We start from the raw sequence: 27186 nt of genomic DNA on the forward strand, positions 1-27186 counted from the left end.
CTTCGCTTGACAATCTATTTTTCCTCTTTCTCTCTCCTCTTGTCCCCCTTTGTTTTTAATTTTTTCTTCTCTCTCCCTCTCTCCCCCTAATTTCCTATGTCTAAAATTTTTTCTCTCTCTTTCTGCATCTGCCTTCTATTTTAGTTTATTTCATGTCATCTCCCTGTTCTCTCTCTCTCTCTCTCCTCTTTTCTTCTTCTCCTCTCTCCTCTCTTTTTCTTCTCTTTCTCTCCTCTTTTTTTCTTCCTCTTCTCTCTCTCTCTTCATTCTCTCTTTAAATTTTTTAAATCTCTCTCTCATTATCTTTTCTCCCTCCCCTCGAGTCTCTTCCTTCTTCTTCTTCTTCTTCTTCTTCTTCTTCTCTCTCTCTCTCTCTCTCTCTCCTCTTTTTTAATCTTATTCTTCTCTCTCTTAAATTTTATCTTTACTCTCCCTTTCTCTCCCCCCCTCTCTCTATGTTCTTTTTCTTATTTTATCTCTCTCAAAGTGTGTGAAAAAGTATGTAAAAATTTTTAAATTAATTTTTTAAAATATTTATTTAAAATATATTTTTATTTTTTAAAAAATATTTAATTAAAAGAGGAGAAAAATATAACTTATATATATATATATATATATATATATATATATATATATAGAGAGAGAGAGAGAGAGAGAGAGAGAGAGAGAGAGAGAGAGCCTAGGCCTTACACTTGAGAGGGGGGAGAGGAGAAGATTTAATTAAAAAAGGGAGGGTAAAGAGAAAAAATGGAGGTTTGGAAAGGGGGTAGGTTTGGGAAGCCCTTTGGATGGTCGAGGCTTCTGGAACCTACAACCAAAATAATATAGTAGTAAGATATTGGGGCTTGGATTGATAGTTGTGGTTAAAGGGTGCCCAAACCCTTGATCCTGCTTTTTTTACAAGTGGTCTCATTACAATGTCTATCTTGGTGACCAACCAAGTGGAACCAAAATCGACTTTTTACATCCTACATCAGATAAGGTGCTATAGCACTGCCCGTGAGAATGAAACTTGTGACCTTGGGTTCATTACACCATTTGAGCTAGTGGCTCTTGGCATATTTACTTTACTTGCAGGACTCCCACGAAATATAGCTTGAGCTAGTAAGACACACATGACCCTAAACATTTCAAACTTCACCAAAGTTCACAAAAGGCACAAAGAAAGCCCCATATTTTTCTTAATGTGGCCTATTTTTGGAGCGATCTTGTGAAACCTCTATTGGAAATGTGGTAATGAATCATGACTCATGAGCGAGTCTTACCCTCGCCATTCTCCACGTTTTGATACCAACTTAGTCAAAGGTATTTGTTGGAAAGGTTATATGGCCCACCATTTTCAAAGGTAAGGGTGACAACATGTAAAAAACATGGCACTATTTGATCTTTTGAACCGGGTAAGGAGAAGGAGGGCTATGGCGTCTAGACATTCAGACGAGTGAGAGAAAGCTGGGTGGAAGCTTGAAAAATGGGGCGTAGCATGTTTTTTAAATAAGAAAGTTTGAAAAGTGGGGGAGAGAGAGAGTGTGTGTGTGTTCAAAGTGGGGAAAAAGTTGAGAGAGAGAGAGAGAGAGAGAGAGAGAGAGAGAGAGACTTGTAAGCCGTCAAAGACATATGGCAAGTAATAAAAATTGAGCGATGAAGAAGAAGAAGAAGAAGAAGAGGGACTATAAAAGAGCATGGACAGGCAGGCAGAAGGAGACTGCAGGGAAGAAGGGCTTGGGGCTTGCAAAGCATCGGAGTGATCTGTCTCGCAGTGGTGTGAAGAGATTGTGCAAGTGAAAGGCAGGCAGGCCAGTATCCAATCGTGGTGAGTCAGAATGTCGAGCAGCAAGAGCAAGGTGCTGGTGATCGGAGCCACGGGCTACATCGGCAAGCATGTGGCCTTGGCGTCCGCCTCCCAGCGCCACCCCACCTTCGTCCTCATCCGCCCCTCCACCCTCACCTCCTCCGACCCCAAGAAGCAGGAGTTCATCGCCTCTCTCAAGGCCGCCGGCATCTCCATCCTCCAGGTATCTTTTCTCTCGTATACGAATTACACCTTCCTTCGTCCGTTCGTATTAGGCACTCTCGGATAATAAATTTTAACCTTCACAATTTGCAGGGTTCCTTCTTTTTACTTTTCAAATTATTTTTTCCAAATATTACATTCTGCCAAAACGATCCTAAATTTTAAAAACTAGACAAACTTCTCTTTAAGGTCTTTTTTAAATTGAATAATTTGCTTGACACTAAACCTCGGGCTTTACTGAACGCATCTCTCTCTCTCTCTCTAAAACTTAACAATTTGATTAACACTAAACCTCGGTTTTCTTGAACATCAATGTCAGTGTGTCCATCTAAAATTTAACAATTTGCTTAACACTAAAACTTGGTTTTCCTTTCTCTCTCTCTCTCTCTCTCTCTCTATATATATATATATATATATATATATAATTAATTAATTAATTTTACAATTTGCTTGGCACTAGACAGGGAGAAATTAGCCACTACCCATAATGTGCACATTCATTAACCAATCGTCCCTCAAGCCTCTTCACTTCCCATATTCACATATGACCAATATGAAATACATTAAAGTATCACCAATATGGATTAAATACGTTACGGTTTGACCAATCTGAAATCCAGTAAAAGGAAACTACTTAAATGACCATGCATTCCTTTACCGCTCACGAGAGTTGATCCCAATTCTTTACTCCCATGGCTTTTGCCCTTTCAAAAAAAGTGTGTCCATCCTCTACCTTTTCATCATGCAGCCTACAAACCACAACTACTAAGTTATTTTCCATGTCTTAGGTTTTATAGTTGCCTTAGCCAACTTAATATTGTAGAGCTATTGTGGCCTTATTTGAAGTATTCAATTGTAATATGTTTTTGTGAACTACTTCTTTACCGTAGATATCCCTGCTCATACGTAATTTAGAATACTTCTTAATTTCTTTACAATTCTCATTTTTTAATGCTTGTCATTTGTGAGACAGGGTTCATTAGAAGACCATGAAAGCCTTGTGGTAGCATTTAAACAAGTGGATGTGGTGATCTCCACAGTTTCAGGACCTCAAGTACCTGAGCAAACCAAGATAATAGCAGCAATTAAAGAAGCAGGGACTATCAAGGTAATGGTAATATTTAATAGCTACCTTAGGCATGATTCTAATACATGCATCCAAGAAAGCACTCTCCGGAGCTCCACATGAAAATCTCAAGCTTTGGGAAGAGAATTGGACATTTTTGTAGCTACCTTAACTTATCTTTGTAGTAAATGCAAGGTTTTTATTGGTGTTGCTTATCATACCTCATTTGGTACATCCAAAAAAGTATTCTCCTAATGACAAATTTTATATTTGTCCTTCTACTTTAGCGATTTGTCCCGTCAGAGTTTGGTGGTGATGTTGATCGTTCGCAACCATTAGAACCTGCAAAAACCATGTTCGGTATCAAAGTACAAATTCGTCGTGCTATTGAGGAAGCAAAGATCCCTCACACCTACATCATGAGCAATGCGTTTGCAGGATATTTTGCCTCTAACTTGTTTCAACCGCACCTTACATCTCCACCAAGGGATAAAGTGATCATCCATGGGAGTGGAAATGTCAAAAGTAAGTGGTAGATTACAATACTTTGAAACTCATTCCAATTAATGAATGTGTACTTTAATATGTTGATAGAGGAGGATTTTGTTTGGAAAATCAATAAAAATTAGTACAACACTACTTTATTAGACATTATGTTCCTTCCCAAGTAAAACCTAGTTGAATTATTAGATGCTTTGTTCATACCTACTTTTAACTTGTCTACCTTCGTCTTTCCTTAAGACCAACATGTGCATTCTACATCCTCATGTTTGGTTTATGATAGCTTTAAGCTTTATCTCTTAGCTATATTTAATTGTAGACTTTGTGTGCAATCGTATTTGCACTTTTTCTTATTTACTTATCTTCTCGTAAAATAATTGATGGTTCACTTGTGCTTAAATATTACAGCGGTACTTGTCTGTGAGGAAGATATTGGTACATTCACTATCAAGGCAGTGGATGATCCAAGGACTCTCAACAAAGCCTTGCATATCAAGCCACCTACAAATATTCTTACACAAAATGAGCTAGTATCATTGTGGGAAAAGAAGATTGGGAAGACTCTTGAAAAACAACATGTTTCAGAGGAAGACATGGTTAAACAAATCCAAGGTAAAACATGTTTGTTTTTAAATGCTGGCTTTGTGAAAGATTGTTAAATTTGGTCTCAACATTTGACTTCTCTAATTGCCTTTGGAAAATAACATCTCACTTTTTGTATTGGATTGTTTCAGAGACTCCCTTCCCTGGAAATATTTTTTCAGCAATCCTTCATGATATTCTCATCAAAGGTGACCTGTGCAATTTTGAGTTGGGTCCACATGATGTGGAGGCCACCAGCCTTTACCCTGATGTGAAATACACAAGTGTAGATGAATATCTCAACAAATTTTTGTGAGGAAAATAGATTGCTACATGCCAATCCCTAGTTTGTTTGAATGTCTTTTAGGATATGTCAATCTCCAAGTTGTTCACAATTATACACTTCTAGATGGTTTGACCTTTGTCGATATAGTGCAAAGGTAGAATAATATACATGAATAAAGCAAGTTGTGAGCTCATATATGATTTTGTATTTCACATTTGTCCATGAGCAAAGTGAAGTCTAAGATTGTATGTGATTTTGGTCCATCATATCATTAAATATCAAGCTTCACAGTGTTTTGTATAGAGTGATGTCTTTATCACTTGAGCACTTTAGTTTGATATAGAAACATGTTCACTTTGCATAAAATGTTGATGTGATTGATAAAATTTTAAAGAACAAGAAGTAAAATTTAGGATTTTGTGGTGCAAGGATTTTTGTTCAAACTAATGTGAATAAAATTGTTCCTTTAAGTCATGACTATATAATAGTAGAAACATCAGAGCTAAGCTATGTAAACATATCCACAATGATGAAGAATCTACGTATTGGGGTGAAGTATGTTCAAAGTTTCAATGTTGATAATATAATGTTGTAGATACTACAATTCTGAAATAGTAGGTCTTAAAAATAAATCACCAAGTTAATATGATTGTAGTAAAATAATTTGCAAAATCTAATTTTAGATACTACAATTCTGAAATAGTAGGTCTTAAAAATAAATCACCAAGTTAATATGATTGTAGTAAAATAATTTGCAAAATGTGACGAAGTATCTGAAAGGAGGTTCTCCTATGGGCCAAGGCCACAGCCACAAATAGTAACATCTAACTTTTGAAACATGTTATCAAATGTGAAGAAGAATATCAAAGAATGTTTTTGTTACAAAGCCAAAGACATCCAAAAATATGAAACGTTTGTTTAGGGTCAAAAAGTGTTCCTTAGAGATGTGATCCATCTTGCCTTAATGAAATGCAACAAAATAGGAAGGGAGGTTACTCTTTGTGACATTCAAAAAATGTTGTCTTAATGAAATGCAACAAAATAGGAAGGGAGGTTACTCTTTGTGACATTCAAAAAATGTTGTCTTAATGAAATGCAACAAAATAGGAAGGGAGGTTACTCTTTGTGACATTCAAAAAATGTTATCTTAATGAAATGCAACAAAATAGGAAGGGAGGTTACTCTTTGTGACATTTAAAAGATGTGCAAGGTCTATCTAGGGTAGGATCATGCTCATTAAATATACATGGCATCTTGAATCAAGTAGGAATTCCAAGCTATGAATTTATTCTAGAGTTCTTTTAGCTTGATTAAAAATTAGCTCATAATTTTTACTTAAAAATTCTCCCTTTTTAGGTGGGGCTTCTTAAGAGTAGAATGTTGTGAAAGAAAGGGTACTAGAAATTGACTGTAACATGGTTTAAGATTATAATCTAAATGAGATTCTTATATAAACAAATGATTTGAAATTTTAGCTTTAAGGATTAAGGATGTGGTAAGTAAGCAACTTCATATGATGTGATTTGGATTGTTGATGCATAGGTCTTTACTTGATCTTCTTATGAATGATATTCTAGTTTAGAGCATCCTATTACTTCATCAATTCAAAGTATTGTAGATTATAAAGGGATCTTCCTTTAGAGATCTAAAATCCATAAATGCTTTACAAAATCATTTCCTTTCTTAGAAGCAACATGTTATTTCCTTTTGAAGATGCATTAAATTCCTAATAAAGGAGACATCTTGCAATTAAAGTGTGGTGATATCCATTCTTTGTTACGATGCTTGTTATGATGCTAATGATGCATTTATGGTATTCTATGCTTTAAAACGGATCTAATAACTTTGATGGCCATTATTGCAAGTTTTCCACTTTGGCTTCTAAAATACATGTTATCATATGATAACTCTTTGAAAATGTGTGTGAGAGTTATTAAAGAGGTAGTGTTGGTGTGCTTATGATAATCATTATTTCCCAATAGATTAGATGGATTTTGCATTGATGAAACTAAAATTGGACATGTGGGACATATTGACATGGAATTGGAACTAAAAATTTTGAAATTATTCTTTATTTTTTCATGATGTTACCTTTGTTTACTATGGTCAGCTTGTAATGATTACTATTGGCTCAATATTCTTGAATCTTAGTTCATCTAAAGCTATGTATGTATTTTCTAGAAGAATATAAGTTACCCCATTTTTATTTGAGGTGATAATATTATGAATTTGTCTTCAAATCTATATTGAGCAATTTGTGATTTTGATTAAGACCTTGGTGTAGATAAAGCTTCAATCCAAATTGATGATTTTGAATATTAATAAAGATAATTCTAACCATGGCTAGGTTTGGTGACTTAGAAGATCAATTAGTATGATTTTGTTAATTTCTTATTCAATATTTGGAGTCATTTAGGTACTCATGCTAGGTCAAAATGGAAATACAACTCATTGATTAAATAATTGTTATTTTCTTAGAATTGAGATACAAGCTTCTATATTAGTAATCACAACACTTTTAATAGCTTTTTGGTTGAGGAGAATATATGTTGAGTAAATTAAGTATTTAGACTTTGATTTGGATCTTTTCCAATACTCATAACATAGTTAGATTTTTTTCCTATTTGACACCATATATGTGTTATGGAATCTAAGTTGGCATCATTATATACCCCTTAAATGTCAAGATAAACATATCGATTCTCCAATTTTGTTATGAAAATTCAATGGGGTGATGCAAATGGATGAATCTAAACATGTTTGTAAATATGTGTAGATATGGTAGAAAAACAATTATCATCATGGAAATCCTATGTATTGTAAAGAGCAGGATATATGAAAAAATAAGGGGAAAATACCAGTCACCTTGATAGTATTTAAGGTGTAAGAGGGTTTGGTCAAATATCATGCATTAATCAAGAAACTCTCTCTTCACCTTCACATCTTCCATGGCTTCCTTCCTCTTCTTTCTCTCTTTCTCTCTCTTCATCTAGTATTTCTCTCTCCTCATCACTCTCTTTCTTTCTCTTCTGCACTCTTTCTTCTCTCTCTTAGGTCCTATTAGGTTCACTTCATTATAGTTGGTATTAGAGCACCGGTCCTTGATCCTTCTTCTCTCTCTCATTCCTTTAGATTTATCAGTCTCAGTAGGAACCCTAGTTACTCAGATACACAGGTACATAGGGAGTACCCAGGTAGGTTGGTGGCCTTTCTTGGAGTTTTAAAGGGAGCTTTGACCAAATTTGGAGGCAAGTAGACAAAGATGGCAACTCGTTTTTACTCTATAACTCAATTTTAGAGGCGTTTTTATCCAAGGAGGACACTCAAGACTTGGAGGTTCCCAAAAGTGAGTTTCCCTATTCTTCCTCATAGTTTCTTGAAGCAACCATGGAACCTCTAGGCCAAGGACTCTCTAGATCTTCTCTCTCTTCCCGAGCTTGAGTGCCATCTCTTATTGCCTTCCTGACACTATGTGGGCAGCTTGTAGAGCACCCATGAGGAGCTGCACCCCAACCAGTTGAAGCCTCCTAGAATAGCATGTAAATTTTAGCACATTTTGCCTTGAGTTTCCTAGCCATTCTTCTCCTGCTGTAGCACTTGGCACTAATCTCTACCTTCATCCCTAGCTCTGGGCACTCATCTATGCAAGGTTTAACCCCCCATTGATTGAGATCTCTGATCTAGGCACTCTCTTGAAACCTTGAGATGGACATCATCAACGACAACCATGGCACCTTTCCTATAGCTCAAGCTCTCTTGAAGAACCTTCAAATTCTTGCCCTAGGAGCCATTGGCAGTAGCTCAAGACTCTTCTCCTTGAATATTTCAAAGGATTGAAGACTTTCTTCCATCCACGAGCTGAATTAGAGAAGAAGCATGGGTTATGATTTGGGCAACCTTCCACCACTTCTTCAAGAATATTTGAGGTATGTCTCATAGTTCTTGTCCTCTCTCTTTATCCATTTGTTGAGCTCCATCCTCTTGTTTGAGAGAGATTAGAGAATCATTTCCCTCTTGGCATTGATTGAAACAAGGAATGTATTGGCCTAATTTTCCATCTACTCAATTATTTGTGGAATGCATTCATATCTGTGAGATTCAATTAATCCCTCTCTTCAGCCGAGCATCATACTCCTAACCATAACATCTTGTTGACTGTGATTTTGAAGTAAACCCAAAAAGGAAATTGTAAAAGGGGTAAGTAAGCAATCAGTGGGTCACTAAATTGCTAAGGTAACACCCTTCCCCATCCACTTTTTATATTATACCCTACATCTCATCAAAGCTGAAAGTCTATTTCCAAAATATGCATTTCATGTTAATTGATTAGCTTAGAATGCTCCTGCCATGTCTCTTCTAGTTGATGTAATCAAGGCCGATGCCAAGCGAGATGGTAAGACAATGGGGGGGGGGGGTGACCCTCCCTTACCCCATTAATGACCCTGAAGGGATGCACAACCTAGATCGAGGAGGAACTTTGCACACCCCTTGAGTTTCAAAACCCAAGAATTTGTTTGCAGGTGCAAGCACAACCCATTCCTACCCCGAAGGCCATTGGAAAAACATTGGAAACATATATGGGATGTATATCACACATGTATTGGCAGTGAATTGAATGTATGCTACTTGGGACTCTTGTTGAGTTTGCCAAATCATTGTAGGCAGTCACATGCTATGTATGGATGATACGGCATGCTCCGAAGGTTACGTACATGCTACAGTCAATTGTCTAAGGTTTTTCATCATAACAAGGTCAAATAGTGTTGATTTGGACCAAGATAGACAATGAGACAGGGTGTAGGCATTCTAGGGATGCTCTAGAAAACCTATTATAGCAAAAAGGAATTGGATGATTGAGCTAAAAGCCCATAGCTCCTTTCAAAGAGGGATTTGTTCTCTTCAAGTAGAGCTAGAAAGCTCCTTGATCGGAGCTCCCATTGGAGAGTTACATCCAGTTTTGTGTGTAGTGGTCATGTGGAACAACCCCCTTCTATATAGCCACATAAAGTTGTTGTTTATAGCCAATTGTAAATTTTTTTCCCATAAAAGAATAAATCATAGAGGGCACTTTCCCTCCATTTTTAATCGGAAAGTTCCTGAATCAAAGCTCCATGGCTAAAGATATATTCGATTTTGTGCTAAAGGGTCTATTTGGATAGCATTCAATATGGTAGGACAAAGAGGCAAAGCAAAGGCCCATGAGGATTTTCAATGTGAAATCAAGGATTCTCAAGCATCAATGAATGACCCTAGCTCTGCTCAAGAGTGTTGAGAATCAGCAATCACACTCAAACAGCCTCTTTGTATGGAGTCTCAGGGTCAAGGACATACATGCTAACTTATCCCATATGCACAATGGTGCCTACTGCAGTTTCCTACTTTCCTATAAAGCATTGTACTTGCTTCCTTTCTTAATGCAATGATAGTACTCTTTTCATTTCAACAAAGTGTCAATGTCAGTGTCCACATACACAAGATTGTGTTTATGAGTCCAAGTCTCAATCTTGAAACCTAATTCACTTGTGTAACAAACAGTGTCCTTTCCATCATGAGTCTACACTTATTTCTTCATCCTCCATAGCTTCCTGCGGGTTTGCCAAGTGTGGAATCCGACTCCTTTGAATCGAGCATTTGGAGAGTCTTTGCCCATGTTAGATTTACGGGAACAGTAGCAAATCAACTTCAGACTTTATTAGATTTGAGCAACAGAAGAATTGATTGAGAGACACAAGTGCTAAAAAGCACTAACTGAGTGTCAATGAATACCAAATCTGCAAAAGTCTTTTACTCCAAGTGATCTTCCCCTTCTCGATTTGATGCTGATGCCTTCAGATCTGAATGACAGTACTTTAATGAACTTCAGAGAGTATTGCTCAGTGATTAAAATCACTGTTGATAACTTCAGTGAGAGAAACAATGAAAAATGTCAAGATTTTGAAGCTTTTGGCTATGGTGGAATTAGGGTTTCTGAGACATCACAAATGGCAAAGAGAAGAAACCTCGGGACGCGGACCTTGCAACTACTTGGCAAAAGAATGATGACAGAGCTCAGGCCATTATTAAACTGGAGCTAGACGACAGTTATATTCATCATGTGGATAACTGTGAGACCTCACAGGATACATGGAAAAGACTTGACACCCTGTTCGGTGCACAATCTAAATCATCAAAGTATGGTCTCCTGATTGAGTTCTTCAGGCTTGAAATGAAGTCCAGCACATCACTTGCCACACATCTTAATTACATGGAAGGACTCCTAACCCAACTTGCAGGAATCAACATTAAAATGGATGAAGATGTTTACATCGGTGTTCTACTTAAGAGCTTGCCTCCTGAATATAATAATGTATCAACAACTTTAATCAACATGCCAAATCCTGAACTTGTTGATATCCAGGCATCACTGTTAGAAGAAGAAAAGAAGCTAAAAACTAAAGAAGAACGAAGTACCTCTAGAGATGAGCATGCATTATATGTTGGCAACAGGTACAAAGGCAAGAAGGATCAGCTCTTCTGTGACTTCTGCAAAAGAACCGGACACACTGAGAAGTTCTGCCACGCAAGAAAGAGATCCCAAAAGGCCTATCTAGTCGCAGTCAAAGAAGAAGAAGAAAATGGAGCAAAGGAAGAAGAAGATGAAGATGAAGACCACCAGGATCGGAAGGACAAGACTCATCAGTCCTTGTACTCTCATAATTCTGATAGACTGTTTTAATAGCCTTGTATTTTCCTTGCCCTAATGCTTCCTGCCATAAACTTTGTAAACTCCTTATGTAACTTGGCATTACAGTCCCTGTACACTTTGTGAGGCCCCTGTTACAGCCTCTGGATGTCCACCATGTTTATGGTACCCACACTTAGCCTTTTTTGTGATAGCCTCTGGTGTTTTGCCATGTCTGTGGTATGCCCACACTTTGCAGGTGGTTCTCATTACAGCCTCTACACACTTTGTGCCTTTCCTAGTTGTGATTGAGGAGGGGTGTTGAGAATCAGCAATCACACTCAAACATCCTCTTTGTATGGAGTCTCAGGGTCAAGGACATACAGGCTAACTTATCCCATATGCACAATGGTGCCTACTGCAGTTTCCTACTTTCCTATAAAGCATTGTACTTGCTTCCTTTCTTAATGCAATGATAGTACTCTTTTCATTTCAGTAAAGTGTCAATGTCATTTTCCACATACACAAGATTGTGTTTATGAGTCCAAGTCTCAATCTTGGAACCTAATTCACTTGTGTAACAAACAGTGTCCTTTCCATCATGAGTCTACACTTATTTCTTCATCCTCCATAGCTTCCGTTTTTGCCATGCTCTAGATCCCGCATTTTTCACAAAGAGGACCATTAGGAGATCTGCCAAGAAATGCCCCCTAAATTGGACCATTACTCTATGCTTCCTCACACATTGTGCCAACATGAGAATCATCATGCTGAGAGACATAGAGAGATGATGGCCACAATGATTAGGCTCATGGTCAAATGATCACACTTGTCTTGCCATTGGTAGCCCCCTCAATGCAAGCAAAGGAGTATCCGTCCAATCTTGAGGCTAAGCAAGGCCCTAATGTTCAGTTTGGGCAGCATGGGATGTATGGGCAACATGCCCCACATGGTAATAATGGGCAGCAAGGCCCTTATGGACAATTTGGCCAGCATCACTTTCATGGATAGCATATGCATGGGTAGCATGGACCACATAGAATGTATGGGCACCAAGGCACTAATGAGATACTTGACAAATCATTTTTACCAAGTTTAATGGACAATCCCCATCCCCGACAATTGATTTAGGAGAGTGGACCTCTAAGCTAGAGGCTTATTTTCACATCTATCTATGCACCGATGAGGCAAAGATCCTTTTTGCCTCTCTTCATTTAGAGGGCTTTGCCCATATGTGGTGGCATTACTTACAAAGGGAAAATCAGCATTCCTGTGATTGGGATGACTTTAAGATGCATATGTTGTAGGTATTTATGTCCCAGTAGAAAAGGAATGGTCGGTAAGAATATGCTACCAACTTGATCAGTGTAATCTCATTGTGCCAAAGTATACAAATTAGTGCATGAACTTGAAAATGCATGTAGAGATGGTTAGTGATGATGCCAAGTTGCGTAAGTATATTTATGGGCTGGAACCAAGCCTTTCAGCTTCTACTGTAATGGCTCAAAATCCCTCTAGTGCCATAGAGTTGGCTAAAAGATATGGTTGGAAGTACTGTAAGAGTGACAATTTACAACCTAGTTTTGGATAGCAAAGATTCCCCATAAGGAAAGGCCAATATGGTGGGATTTATTACAGCACTAAGATGCCTAGTGGTAGCCCCAAAATATCCACTTTTCCCACTTTTAATGCTGATAGAAAATAGGGTAGTTTTGGGACAAAAGCCACCCCAAAGGGAGACATTAAGTATGTTGAAAACATACCATGCAATGCATCAATCCCAAGTGGTTAGAAATTTATCCCACCATAAGTGGTTAAGGAAAGAAAAGCTAATGGTTTATGTAGGGAAAAATATACATCCAATCATGCTTCTCAATGCCCGTATTGTTGAGATGACAAGCTCAACACATGCGGACATTAATGATGGACCGCATGGTTAGATGGGTCCACATGTCTACACTTAGCACGTTGGTGGTCATTATGACTCTCACATGGCCATTGACTCATTACTTATTATATTCAGGTTGTTACACCTATTTACAGCTGGCATAGTTATAGCGCCAGTCGACTAGTGTAGTCGGTTATGCATTGTTTGACTTAGTAGGCCAATTTCCTTTATGTTGTATCTTATCTATACTTTGTGTACATTGTAAAAGTGTGTGGAAGAAGAAGAAGAAACCAGCAAGAAAACGTTTGGCCTCCATCTCTCTTATTGTCTCTTGAGTGAGCTTCTCCTTGTGCATTCTGTGTGTGTTCGGCACAGCATCTTGAGCAAGTCTCCCCACCACGCGATTCTTGACATGGTATCAGAGTTGCACCACTAATTGAGGCTGGTTTTGAAGGCTAAAGCAAAGGAGAGGAGCCAAGGATTTGAGCAAGCAAGCAACATGTAAGAAGCTCTTCCATTCTCTACTTCTTCTCTTGGACAGTGCCTGTGGAGGCACCGGAAGCAGGGCAGAGCAAAAATCTCAGATTGCAGTGAGATTTGGTGTCCACGAAGAGCACTGTGTATTCTACAAATGAGCCCTTTAAGGCTGCTATTTTGGCCATCTGAGGTCATTTCAGGCCCCGTTTTAGACTCGTAAGGTTGCAGACAGCAGTTTGAGATACCCTACAATTTCAGTCGTGTCTGCCGTATACAGGTGCACAAGTTACAGATTTTAGATCTGTAAGTTCAAAGGTGTTTACCAACGAATAAACACAAGGTTTATCTTCAAACTGGTTGCAGATTGCATGTATTGTTGAACAGGCAGTGAAAAAGGCTATTTGGTGTATTGCTGTGCACTACACGTCGAGGGTTGCAAAAGATTTGCTTGCTGTTTGGTACTAGTTTTGTGATAATGGCAGAGAACAGTGGAAACTCCATCACTGAGAAGCTTGACAAGAACAACTACCCTTCATGGAAGTTCCGTGTCACGAACTTCCTTATTGGAAAAGGCCTCTACGAGTTTGTTTCAGGTGAAGAAAAGGAGCCGGAGGTGAGTGATCCTCCAACTACAGAAGAGACAAAGGCACGGAAGGAATGGAATGCAAAAGACAAAAAGGTCATGTATTGGCTGTCTGCAGTAATTGACAATAATATGCTGGGACATATTAGAAATGCAGAGAATTCATATGCATCTTGAACCATACTTTTTGTGCCATTGAGGGGTTGTGCCATTGATCCTGGCTGTTGTGTTGCTCCAACCTTTCTTCTTGCTGGTTTTTTAGGCAATGGTTGAAGCCTTAGTTTTCTCCTTGCCTGTCTCTGAATTTGAGATCATGCTAGCAGTCCCACAAAATCTATTTCTATTTCTCTCCTCCTCACCTGGTGTAACCTGTAGTTGTTGATTAGTAACAACATCTCCTGTTGCATGACTAGGACCTATTTCTTTAGTTTATACTTCCTGATCACTCAGATACCCTAAATCCAGGATGTCCACCTGACTGCCACTAATGGACCTTTATTGCTCTTTCTTCTTCTGTTTCTCTTCCTATTCTAATTTTGCATGTAGCCTGGTATAATAGGTTCCAAAATCTTTACCCCTATATTTTTTAGCAGGCATACACCATACACCTGTTCTGTCATCAGATTATTCTACTGCTGAGATCCAGATGCACAGTGTTCACAGTGATGACTTGCATAGCCACACTGATTTTTCCGTCTTCCCTTGACCAATTTAGGTGTATAACTTAGCCCATATGGTTGAAAAAATTGCCAAAGATACTGATCATGCCAAATTTTCCTGAACACACTGCTTGACTATATGCCTCAAACTCCTCCTCTTCTGTTGTCCAATTCTGAAACTCCTGTAATAGAGCATGTGCAAAGGATTCCCGTTCCACCTCTTCTGTAGTCCAATACTGAAATTCCTCAAGCCATGAATCCATTTCTTACTGTATCCTTTAATTCATGAATCTTCTGCACCTTTTCTATTCTGAAACATCCCGCCTGATGCCCAAAGACTAATTCCTAGGATCGCTAAGTGTTAGGGGTCAAAAATCTTCCCCTAAGTTAACCCAAAATGGACATCTCTTTGATATAAAACAGATTCAAATTACGACTAATATTTGCCATTTTGTCTTTGTCATCACACACCATTGAATATCACTTCAACATACAAACCAATTTTCCGTTTCATAATTCATTTCGCAATTCAGATACACTTTAAACCAAGAGAAGTCCAATCCATGCAAGAAATATTACAGTTGGGCAACAGGTTGGATAGGGATAAAGGCTTGCAATTTGTGAAAGACCTCTTTTATCTTCTTGGCATATGCTCGGGCATTTTCATGGGGCTCTAAACGTGTCACATTTAGAACATGTAGCCTATACTGTCCACCTCTCTCCTTAGGGGAAAATTATCTTTGAAAAGCTGCAAAGAATAGATCGATTGTGGTTATGGTATCAACTTTCAAGCTGTGATACCACATTATAGCCCTCCCTTTTAGGGTCATGTTGAAAAACATTATGAGATGTCCTTCATCCTGAATTTGACAATTAAACACAAGTTTCTAGATGTCACTAATGTGAAGCTCTGCATCCTCCTCTGCTAACCCTTTAAAGATGGATGGAGAGAAATATAAGGCTAGCAAATCTAGTGATCCTGTAGGAATTGCAATAGGTTGTGCCATAATGACAATCGGATTTGCTATAGGAGTTTGTAATGATGTGACTACAACCCCACTTGAAGTGGACTGACTTATTGGGAGAAAGGGGATACTAGAGCTTTCTCCTCCTCCTAATGGATTGTTTATGGCACTAGGGTCACTAAGACCTCCTATATCACATATGCAACATAGTCCTCTCTTTTGATAAAACATTTGAGGAGATAATATAATCCTTACCACATCAATCCCCAAAAGAAATGATAATGCTAGATCTACAACTTAGGAAACCTCGCACTCAACGTGCATCAATTGTTCGAAATCAAGTGCTATATGCATCGAGGGAATGGTTCTCTTGATACCATGTATGAAAATTTGGATGCAAGGTGAATGGCACATGTGCTCAAACAAGTAAACTTATAAATCAGCCAGTGTTGATGTGCACAAAAAACCTTTTCATGATTTCACTCTAGCGTATGGCTTCATTTTGCTAAGGCACTAGAATGATCCGTGCTACTACCATTTTTTAAGACTTAAATCAAATTCATTCTACATGCTAGGATATGCAAAAAAACATAATTCAAATCATACTTAACTCCCACAATCCCCTTCCCCCTACCATTTAAGATTTTTCATTCGCGATAGGTAGGTTAAAAGGGTATTTCATGTATGTTTCTTTATATAGAAAGCAATAAACATGCATTATGACACATAAATGGGAATAAACTAAGGCTAATCCTCATGCTTTACCTTCTTGCACATCTTAGCATATAGGCCATAGTGTATATAAGTTTTAAGGGGTTTGATAGCATGGGTTAGCCCAATGTTGTTCCTTAGCAATGCAATATGACACTAGTAGAAAGAAATCATGAAAAGATTATTTGCGCACTTCACATTAGTTGATTTTTAGTTAAGTTGTTTGAGCACAAAATGTTAAATATTTTGCATATGCAATCTAAATATGGTATTAAAAGAGAAATTATTGGATGCATTGCAATTATATGTCTAGGTGACGACCAACATTGAGAGTGTAAGATTTTCCTTTGCTATAGGATAGTGCGATATCTTGGGAAATGAATCAAAAGAGGAATATATACACTCTCCTGAATCATTATGTTTATTTTATGAGAGGGCTATGTTATGCTTGTGTTTTATATTTAAGATGACGCACCCTAGAACCAATCCTCGAGGTGTAGGAGAGCAATAGCAACCCCAAAGCACTCTGTTGGGGGGAGCTCTTTGTATATGTGAATCAAGGTGTTGATCACATGTACACTTGGATACTCCCTCTATTGGAGTTGGGAAGGAAAATTTGTTGGACTGCAAATTGATGCAAACACATGATTTATTTAGAGTAGTATAGAGTGTCTGTTAGAAGATAGGCATAGGAACCCACTGTAAGCAAGGGTGCATAAGGGCAGATGGGTGTGAATAGCCTTAGGGACAGGGGAAACCCTAACCCTAACTTGGCAGAGGCTATATAAACATCCTATGGGTCACTATCATGTGTGGGAGAGTGTACCCAAGTTGTGCTTGTAAGCAACTTAGTAAACAAGATATTATTCTTGTACTTTGAGCTCTCTCCTTCCTCTTGTGCACACATTCCAATGCTTCAACTCTACTTTTTTACATGGTATCAGAGCCTCCTCTGATTCCCTCAACTTCCTCAAATCTCAGATCCACTAAGTGCAAAAGACAATCTCCATCTCTCTCATTTTAGACCTTCAAACTCCATAGCCAGCCAAACCCCTTGACCTTGGAGGAGCTGGTGTGGGCAACAGAAGGGGTTTCAGCCTCTGGTTTCTTCTGGAGATCTTCTTCTAAGCATTGGGGGTTCAGTATGGCTTATCAATCTCTGACATTGGACATCATGGTGAGCAGCATTTTCAAAATTGCAGAAAGAGGTGTAGATCTGCAGGCAAAATATTGCGTGCTGCTAGACATGCTGATGAGGGAGCATTGAAGCCCGCCACTATAGGGCTTTTTTAGCCCCCCTAGTGGGCCATCTACTCCTAAGAAGGCTCTGGGAAATTTGACCTCTATTGGCTGCTATAAGCCAAACCCTAATTGCCAGTCTCTAGCAACCATAGCCAGGAGCTTCAAGCTTCTTCCATCTTCAATTTTTTTCAATGTTTGGTCATCAACAATGATTTTAATCACTAAGTTAACTCTTCCAGAGCGAGTTATGAACCTGGGAACTTCATTTTATAGGTTCCTCTACTCGAAGGGTCATCATCAAGCTCATTAAGACCGACATTTACCATCTCTAGTAACATGAGCTACAGATGAGTGCTTGTAAGCACTAAGGCACATTTCTTAATCATCATTACTGCTAATACTTACATAATCTGAATGTTTTTCATTAGGAAAATAAAACAACTAAGTACCTTGCTTCAAGTTGTAAGGCTATGTGTACAACTATAAACACATAGACCATCATACACTAGAAGTATATTGCATATCTTGAGTGATTTTTTCTTAAGTATATTGGTCAATGAAATTAGAGGAAGGAGTGTCATTGTACTCTCCTCAGAATCATCAGAAACAAGCATTGAAATCATAGACCGTCCATGTCAAACACAAGGGTCATCCACTGAGCCATACCACAAGGAGGAGCCCGAAGTCCAGTCTAGGTTCAAATCATTGAAGCCTAAAAAGACCATTAAACCTCGGAAGAATATTTCTCCAAAGAAAGGACCACGAAAGTCATATTTTGAAATATTAGATATGTATGATTTTCAGCCTTTCTCCCCATTACAACTTTGAATTGCTTCTGCATTTAGTGGCAAACTTGTAAGGGACTAGACACTGCCCTTGTTCTAGCAAGTGGTAAGACCTTGCCAATGGCCACAACATATGCTGATGTCCATCCTCAAATTCAAAAATTTGATGCCAAAGATTTCCACCCATGGCAGGTACTTATCAAGTACAAGATGATGGAGAGAGGGTATTGGCCTCTCATTCAAGGCACTAGAGCTATTAACTCTGCAAATCTAGTTGATATAGAGGATGACTAACATGCCCAGGCAATCATTATGTTACACTTAGATGAGTCATTGATTCATCATGTTGATCAACTAAATACTGCTAAAGAAAAATGGGATGAGCTTGAAAAGCTCTATGGAGCCACTGGCAAAAATACTAAAATCTTCCTTAAAATTGAATTCTTTAGCTTGGAATATCGATTAGGAGAAGACTTGGGAAAATTCATCTCTCACATAAAGGGACTTATGGCATAGCTTGCCTCAGTAACAAGCTCCAATACATGAAGACGATGCTATTGCTATTTTCCTAAAAGCTGTAAAACAGGTGTTTCCTACTCTTATAACCACTCTTACCAACATTCTAGATCCTACATTGGCAAGTACCATCCAATCCTGTTTGGATGAAGAAAAGAGGAACCACAAAGAAGGCAGCAACAGTCAGGCATCTTCAACTTCCTATGATCAAGTATTGGTACATACAATTCTCACTAGATGTTCTTTCTGTAAGAAAAAAGGACATCTTGTAAGAAGTATCCTGAGAAAATGAAATGTAACAAATGCAAGAAGACATGGCATATCACTAGTAAATGTCCCAACATTCCGGATGTACCCAAAGAATTGGTGGCCAATTATGCCTCCAATTCATCTAAAGATTGAATTTTTGAGTCTTTAAACCATCTACCTAAAAACACTATTGTAGCCTGATTTATAAAGGCATCTCGGTTGTTTAAAAGGGGGGGACATCTTACATGCCTTGTAATCCAATGCCACCCTGGCATTGAGGGGGGTATTAGAAGATAGGCATAGGAACCCACTACAAGCAAGGGTGCATAAGAGCAGATGGGTGTGAATAGCCTTAGGGGCAGGAAAAACCCTAACCCTAGCTTGGCAGAGGCTATATAAACATCCTATGGTCATTATCATGTGTGGGAGAGTGTACCCAAGTTGTACTTGTAAGCAACTTAGTAAACAAGATATTGTTCTTGTACTTTGAGCTCTCTCCTTCCTCTTGTGCACACATTCCAATGCTACAACTCTGCTTTTTCATAGTGTCCAGACACTCTTGGTGGTCGCAAGGCTGTGAGGGTGGTTTGGTGGACATAGAAGGTCGGCTAGAGCCCTAGTGCCAGTGTTGTCGAGCCCATTTTAGGTCTCGATAATTACACAATATAATAAGCATAATCATGATTGGATAAAATAATGACCACTTTTTAGTGATAACATTGTACATGCTATCACTACAAAGTGAAAACTCTCATTCAAATAGTATTGCCTTCAATACAAAAGATTTAATCCAAAAAATATCAAAGTATGCACAAATATGTGAGTGCCAAGATAATTGGTAGAGCAAGCACGTGAGTGTTGAGAGTATATAATGTTCCACATATTTTGTTGACTAATAAATATTAAGTCAATGTATTTGAGTTAATACTTGGAGCTCAGTCATGTTGATTATAAAGTTTTTGATCTCACCTATGAGAGAGAGAGAGAGAGAGAGGAGAGAGAGAGAGAGATTTTTAGTTATAAACACATGCATGATTGATCTATTCTAACAAACAAACAAAAAAAAGTAAACATGGAACTATAAAACATGTTATTAACACATTTTATCAAAGGCATGAATTGATTTTTAAAATTTAAGTACATACACATTAAATATATTATGTATATTCAAATATCAAATGTTAATATTAAAATTAAACCATATACTAAGTATCATTGGATTATTAGAATTGCTCTATATAAACCTCAAGACTCGAGACACCATATAGAACGTACCCAAATAAAATTTTCTCAGATATGCTTTGTTACATCAAAAGCATTGCACATCTTAGCACATCAATGCACACTTCACAAAAAGAAACATATATTATCACAAAAAAGTGTTGGCCCAAGCACTTTAAAATATGCAAGACAATAGGAGCTTATACGTTTCATCCTAAGCAAATCTTCCTCAGTTGTGATTGTTCATCTGATGACTCCATTATTGTAGCAAAGCATTAAACCTACTATCATTCATTTGCAACTATAAGAATGGCATCCAACAACCCCTTTAATGAATCAATGGCTCATGGTCATCCCCCAAGTGTTGGAGTAAAAGGCCCTTGGGCCTGCCCATGTATAGTGACCACCCATATTCTTTATTCATATATATATGAAAGTGCAATAAGGCTGTGTCATAACATTGTTGACATCACCTACATTGTGTGTGCTCTTCTCTCCCGTGTCTCTTGCATCCCTTTCAACTGGTATCAGAGTAAGTCCTTCGAGAGCGCTTCCTGGCCTTCCCCGTCATCTACAAAAGGTATGAGAGCTTGCTTCTCACTCAGTTCTCAGCCATTTTTTGACATGAACAATAGGGTTTCATGAAGAGAAAGCCATAGCTTTCATCATTGAAGCTTGTTCTCTTCACCTCTTGCTTGGACTTGTCCTAGGCTTTTGTAGGCCTATTGTAGGCCTTCATTGGGCTCTTGCTTATCCCCTACCCACCCTGATTTGGCCTCTCAAGTACAACAACATGCTTACATTTTATTTGCATATGTTTGCAAAAACGGCTCAAAAAATCACTCTTTTTGTCATATCTCGGGCATTCAGAACCCAATTCAGGTAAGGTAAGAGTCTAAGTTGGGGTTTTGGCACTCTCCGAACGCGATGGTGATGTTGAATTTGTCAAATTCTGATTAAAAAATATTTTATAACAGATTTTAGGTCTGAGGTAACATGTATTTGTATGCCTATGGCTTATGTGATGCTTCTACTAATGTCTATTGATACCGGATTGCTTGTGGATGTTATGCCTCTTATGTGAGACGCATTTGGAGCTGATTCAGCTCAGTCATTGACTGTTTTGAATAGTCCCAGATCTATCCAAAACAAGGCAACCACCTGTTACTTCAATTTTATGCTTACAGGTCTTGGCATTTGATGCCCGATTATGCTTGGTTGTTGGTGCCTATACATACGGGAATGTATGCCTATGGTTTGCCTATGGATTTGAGCTTGGATTGAGCATTGATTTTTTTCAATTTACAGAGGTTATATACTGCTGGAAACTTCAAGGGCTGAAGCCATTTATGCTACAGTTGGGTTATGCCTATTGGTCTCACGGAGTGCTCCTGGCTACTCGGTATGATGTCATGATGTATTTGGACTATGCCACATGTCTTGTTTATGCTCCGGAATGCTTTTGAGCTGAGATTAGAGCTTGATTTGGGTTTGATTTTCACTTCTTTGTAGCTAGCATTTCATCTATGACATGGTTTATGCCTAGGCTACCTAGTACAGGTTATGATGTCTTGGTGAATGCTTTATGCTTTGGTTGTGGATGGCAGCTGTTTGAGCTCATCTCGACATTCATTTGAGTATTCCCTTGAGTAGTTGGACATTGACTCAGCTTTTCCCATTATGACTTGTCTTTTTCCATTACGACCTTGGATGCTATATGGGATTTGATGCTCTGATTATGGATCTTGGCTATTACTTGATGCACTTACAGGTATTGAGTAGTGAACTGCTCCCTTGTTTTGGAAATTGCCTATTGAGTTGTGATTGCTCATTTGCATTTGATATGTAGGATACTTACTGATCAGTGGACTTGGATAGTGCTTGGAATTTACAGTTATGGCCGTCCTGCTTCTCTATTGTATGGCATCTATGCTCTTTAGGCTACTATTGCCAGTGTATGTTAGGGAGCAGTTGATCTTTATGGCCACCCGTGTATGCACATGGTCTGTTGCTATGTATTTTACAAAGCCTCTTACCTGGATGCTTTTACACAGATATTTGGGCTTTTATTGGAGCTTAATTCTTGCAGGTTTATTTGCCACCTGCCGTTCTTGGCTGGACATGTATGTTAGTACATGGTATGAGACACTGCAAAGTTATGTATACTTCTATGTTTCAGGGATGCTTATGCATTTATGGCTCCGAGGCATGCTTATGCTTTTATGACTGCGAGCTACAGTGGTTGGATATGTCATGCTTTTGTTTGCTAGGCTTGTCCGTGTGGGAGCTTTTGCATTCGTGGTTGATGCCTTTGTGTTTTCCCCTTTTGGTTGGGATGAGTCCCCTTTGCAGTATGCTATGACGACTTCCATCTCTTCTAGTCATGCAGACAGTCCTCTTGATGAGCATGTTCTCTCTAATGAGAGTTCCCCTGATTCTTTGAGCTCCTTGGATGTATTGGACATCCCTACTCATGCTATTACAAAGCAGTTGTCCTCTTCTATAGGTTTTACCAATTCTGTTTGCTTTCATTGTGGAAAGACAGGGCATGTGAAGCGTAAATGCTTCAAGTGGATTAGAGAGCAGAAAAGATTGTGCCGCACTAGACATGAGAGAAAAGTCAGTGATACAGTAGGTGAGACCACTATTGATAGTGGTATGGTGCATATAGTTACCCATGATAATGCAGCTGACCCTAGACTCCTAGCATCGTGTTACCCTGCAGATTACTTGCTCAGTGATATGGCCTATACCTTTGATTGGATTTTAGACAGTATGGCATCTTGTCATGTTACTCCACATAGAGCTTGGTTCTCTTCTTACAGGGAGGTTGACGGATGTATTTCTTTGGGCCTTGAGCAGGATTGTCATGTTATTGGTACAAGGGATATACACTTGGCTTTGCCAAATGGATATTCTCTTATGCTCCGTGATGTCTTGCATATACCTATGCTCAGTAAGAGCATGATCTCAGTCAGTCAATTGCATGGTGCAAAATATTATGTCTCTCTTGGGGATACTTCATGGAAAATCCATCGTGGTTGCTTGGTATTGGCCAAAGGTGCTAGATATGGCAGTGATTATGTAGTGCATGTCTCTCGAGTGGGAGATTCTACGGTTGCAATTACGCAGATACTACATGCATTGTTCTGGCATTTTCGCCTAGGCCATGTACGACACACTGAGATGGATGCTTTATGTGATATAGACTTATTGCCTGCTCTTCCCCATAATACTTGCCCTCATTGTACTCATGGTCCATGCAAAGCCTCTTTGGATTATGGCGATCGTGTGAGGCATGCTCCTCTCGATCTAGTCCATGTTATAGTATATGAACCTATACCTTCCCAGTCACTTGGTGGAGCGTCGTATTTTGTGACCTTCATGGATTATACTACCCACTGTAGAGGGAGCTCACGCTCAACCGCCAAGACCCACGGATTGCTTATTGTTTCAAGCATTTCAAGTGAGCTCTAATGGCTATCTCTCACCTAGCTGATGCATCATCGATCCTACGAATGTAGTGAGACTACCTTGATGCCGAAATGAGTTGCCTCCTATCTCGCACACGCCGGTAGCTCCATGATCCTAGATGCTAGCTCAAGCATACTCAAGCCTCCTCCATCTCCAAGCTCCATCCACCATAGCTGTGCATGCGAGAAAAGAGAAGAGAAGAGAAGAGAAGAGAAGAGAAGAAGAGAAGAGGAGATGGTGATGAGCTTCACCCTCTTGATCCCTCACTCCCACACACTCACTCCCACACACTCTCACACACTCTCTCTCAAGAGCACACACAAGTAAGGAGAAGAGAAGAAGAGAAGAAGAAGAGAAATTTTGTTAGCCACACATCAAAAGAATGAGCTCTTATTTACCGAAGCCACCGGGCATGCCTAACTTGAGGACCCCTAGGTGCAGTGATCATGTTTTATGTGGTGCTAAGTGCTTCTTCAAGTGAGTCGTTTTTTCCATGTCCTTGTGTGATGCTCTTCTTGCTTTTCCTTTCATGTTTTTCTTTTTCTTCTTTTGCTTCTTCTTATTTTTTTCTTTTTTCTTTTTTGAATAAGTATTACACTAGTAAGATAACAACTAGTGCCTGATTCTCATCGTTTGAATTAGATGGAGAAGGGGGGTCGGATGGATTTGCTAAAAAATTGCCAGCTCTGCATGTATCCTTTAAGATTCATGCGAACGTGGAGTGAAGTGGTGGAGAGGAAGGGATGATTACATCTAATGAACTGGCTGTCGTTCATGTCTTCTAGGAGAGCTAGGCAAAAAGAAGGGAGGAGGCTAGCCCTCATCATCAAGCACGCCATGGCACAACTCTCGATGGCGTTAGGATCAAAGAAGAGGGGAGGTAGGCCACGTTCTTGTGGAATCAGGTCCTCTATGAAAGCTGGATCAGGGCAAGAGGAGAAGTCGGCGAGAAAGTGAGTCATGGAGCCATCCAAGCTTTTTGAGTTGAAGATGAAGGTGTGTTCAAAAGAGACAACATTAGAGTTGTAGATAATGGGAAAATCATATCGCCTGTGGAGGGTGGCATCAAAATCCACTCCTGCCCTATGAGGGTACACCATAAATGTGGGGTTGTTCCTCTCATAGGGCAGGGTGTTGGAAAAAGCCATCTAGGTGAGCATGCTGATGTCGCACATCTGCCTCCTCCATAGGGGCTGGCAGTTATAACCTTGCATGGAATATGGCACTTCAAACACTTTATTTTTCTAGAATTCGACTTTTTCAGTTCCCCAAAGAGTGGGGTTCTTCTCTCTTTCTTCCAACCACTTCTGTTCTAGTCGGCTACCAATCCCAATCACCTCCTCCATCAGCTTGAGTGGTAAGACTCTCCTTAGGCTATTGGGCATGAGAAAGATGAAAGTGAATGGATATTTTTCTCTTTCATGTCGCTCCCAAACTACCAGTTCTGCGTGTGGAATCCTGCAGGAATGTCATCAGGGCATGGTGGAAGGGCGTGGACGACTGCATGACTGGCTTGGCCCTTAGTTGCTTTCTGGTTTCTTCTACTAATTTTTTCCTTCTTTCCCTGAGCGCGGCTTGTCTTTCCACAGATGCGTCGATCGGTTGTTGCTCTTGGGAATGTGGCAAGGGGGGCTGTGAGATCACCTCTTCTCTAAACCTTCCCATATCGAATTGAAGTTCAACTTCATCCCCCTGCCGGTCTCCTTGTTGTGTTCCCTCTTCAAACCCTATCGCATCAATTTCTTGGGGGGTTAGGCTAGCCAGTAACACATACTTTTGTTGATCATCCAGGCTCAGCTTAACCTCCGCAGGTTGGGGTGGCATCTACAGCCCTATGTGCAGAGCTCTGCATGCGATACTAAGTTTCTTCTTAACCACCTCCAATGACTCTCCTTCTTCTGGGCGGATGGTGTCCATCAGTGTATCTAGGAAGGCCTTTTGCTAGGTATTAAAGGCTACCTGGGTGGCTTCTTATTTGCTCTCTACAAGGATATTCTCTTTCTCTACTAGAGCCAGGCGCCGCACCAGTGTCTTCACCCTTCTTTCATTTTGCCCTGCCCATTCCTCGGCTCTCTTCTTCATCTCTTCCATGCTCGCACCCTGCCTCTGGACCAGGGACATGAGTTTTTGCTCTTGGTCCTTTAGCTCTTTGCTCATGGTTTCCTGTTCTTTATTTCCTTGGTCTAGCTTGTCGGTCATGGTTTCGATCTCTTTCTGCTACTGCTTTAACTCTTGCTTTCTTTCCTTGTCCCTGATGGTAAACTCAGCCATAACCTTTTCAATCTGATCGATTTTTGCAAGTTTGCCTCCTGCTTATGATAATGTATCAACCACTCTAACCAATATGCCTGATCCTCAACTTGTTGACATTAAAGCCTCTCTGCTAGAGGAAGAAAAGAAACTTAAAAGCAAAGAAGAGCCTAGCACTTCAAAGGATGAACAAATGTTATATGTAAACAATAGATACAAAGGTAAAAAGGAACCGCTCTTCTGTGACTTCTGCAAAAGGACCGGACACACTGAGAAGTTCTGTCATGCTAGAAAGAGGTCCCAAAAGGCCTATCTTGCAACTGTGAAAGAAGAAGAAGACCATGGACCAAAAGATGAAGAAGAAGATGAAGATGAAGACCACTAGGATCGGAAGGACAAGACTCACCAGTCCTTCTACTCTCATTACTCTGATAGACTGTTTTAAAAGCCTTGTATTTCCTTGCCCTAATGCTTCTTGCCATAAGCTTTGTAAACTCCTCATGTAACTTGGCATTACAGTCCCTGTACACTTTGTGAGGCCCCTGTTACAACCTCTGGATGTCCATCATGTTTTGGTGCCCACACTTAGCCTTTTCTGCGACAGCCTCTGGTGTCTACCATGTTTGTGGTGTGCCCACACTTTGCAGGTAGTTCTCATTACAGCCTCTACACACTTTGTGCCTTTCTAGTTGTGATTGAGGAGGGGTGTTGAGATTCAACAATCACACTCATTGATAGCCTCTTTGTATGAAGCTTCAGGGCCAAGGACATGTAGGCTTACTTATCCCATATGCACAGTGGTGCCTACTGCAGTTTCCTACTTTCCTATAAAGCATTGTACTTGCTTCCTTTTCTTAATGCAATGATAGTACTCTTTTCTTTTCAGTAAAGTGTCAGTGTCATTGTCCACATACACAAGATTGTGTTTATGAGTCCAAGTCTCAATCTTGGAACCTAATTCACTTGTGTAACAAACAGTGTCTTTGTCTTCTCCATCATGAGTCCACTCTTCTCCTTCCATCCACCATAACTCATTGCCATGTCCTAGATCCCGCATCT

The 27186-nt window shown here is 39.4% G+C and overlaps 1 protein-coding gene across 1 annotated transcript; it reads left to right on the top strand.

Annotated features, from left to right (window-relative positions):
• Positions 1 to 1643: 1643 nt before the first annotated feature.
• LOC148038807 (phenylcoumaran benzylic ether reductase IRL1-like) lies at positions 1644 to 4655 on the top strand. The gene is made up of 5 exons (XM_087674669.1): positions 1644 to 2012; positions 2985 to 3119; positions 3365 to 3602; positions 3987 to 4190; positions 4313 to 4655. Exons 1-5 carry the CDS (start codon positions 1821 to 1823, stop codon positions 4474 to 4476), a joined length of 933 nt encoding a protein of 310 aa, XP_087530795.1. The 5' UTR covers positions 1644 to 1820; the 3' UTR covers positions 4477 to 4655.
• The last annotated feature ends 22531 nt before the right edge of the window (positions 4656 to 27186 follow it).

The sequence above is a fragment of the Lygodium microphyllum genome, chromosome 3 (assembly GCF_053477565.2).
Source record: "Lygodium microphyllum isolate KBCC chromosome 3, Lygodium_microphyllum_v1.1.10, whole genome shotgun sequence".
Classification (NCBI taxonomy): Eukaryota; Viridiplantae; Streptophyta; class Polypodiopsida; order Schizaeales; family Lygodiaceae; genus Lygodium; species Lygodium microphyllum.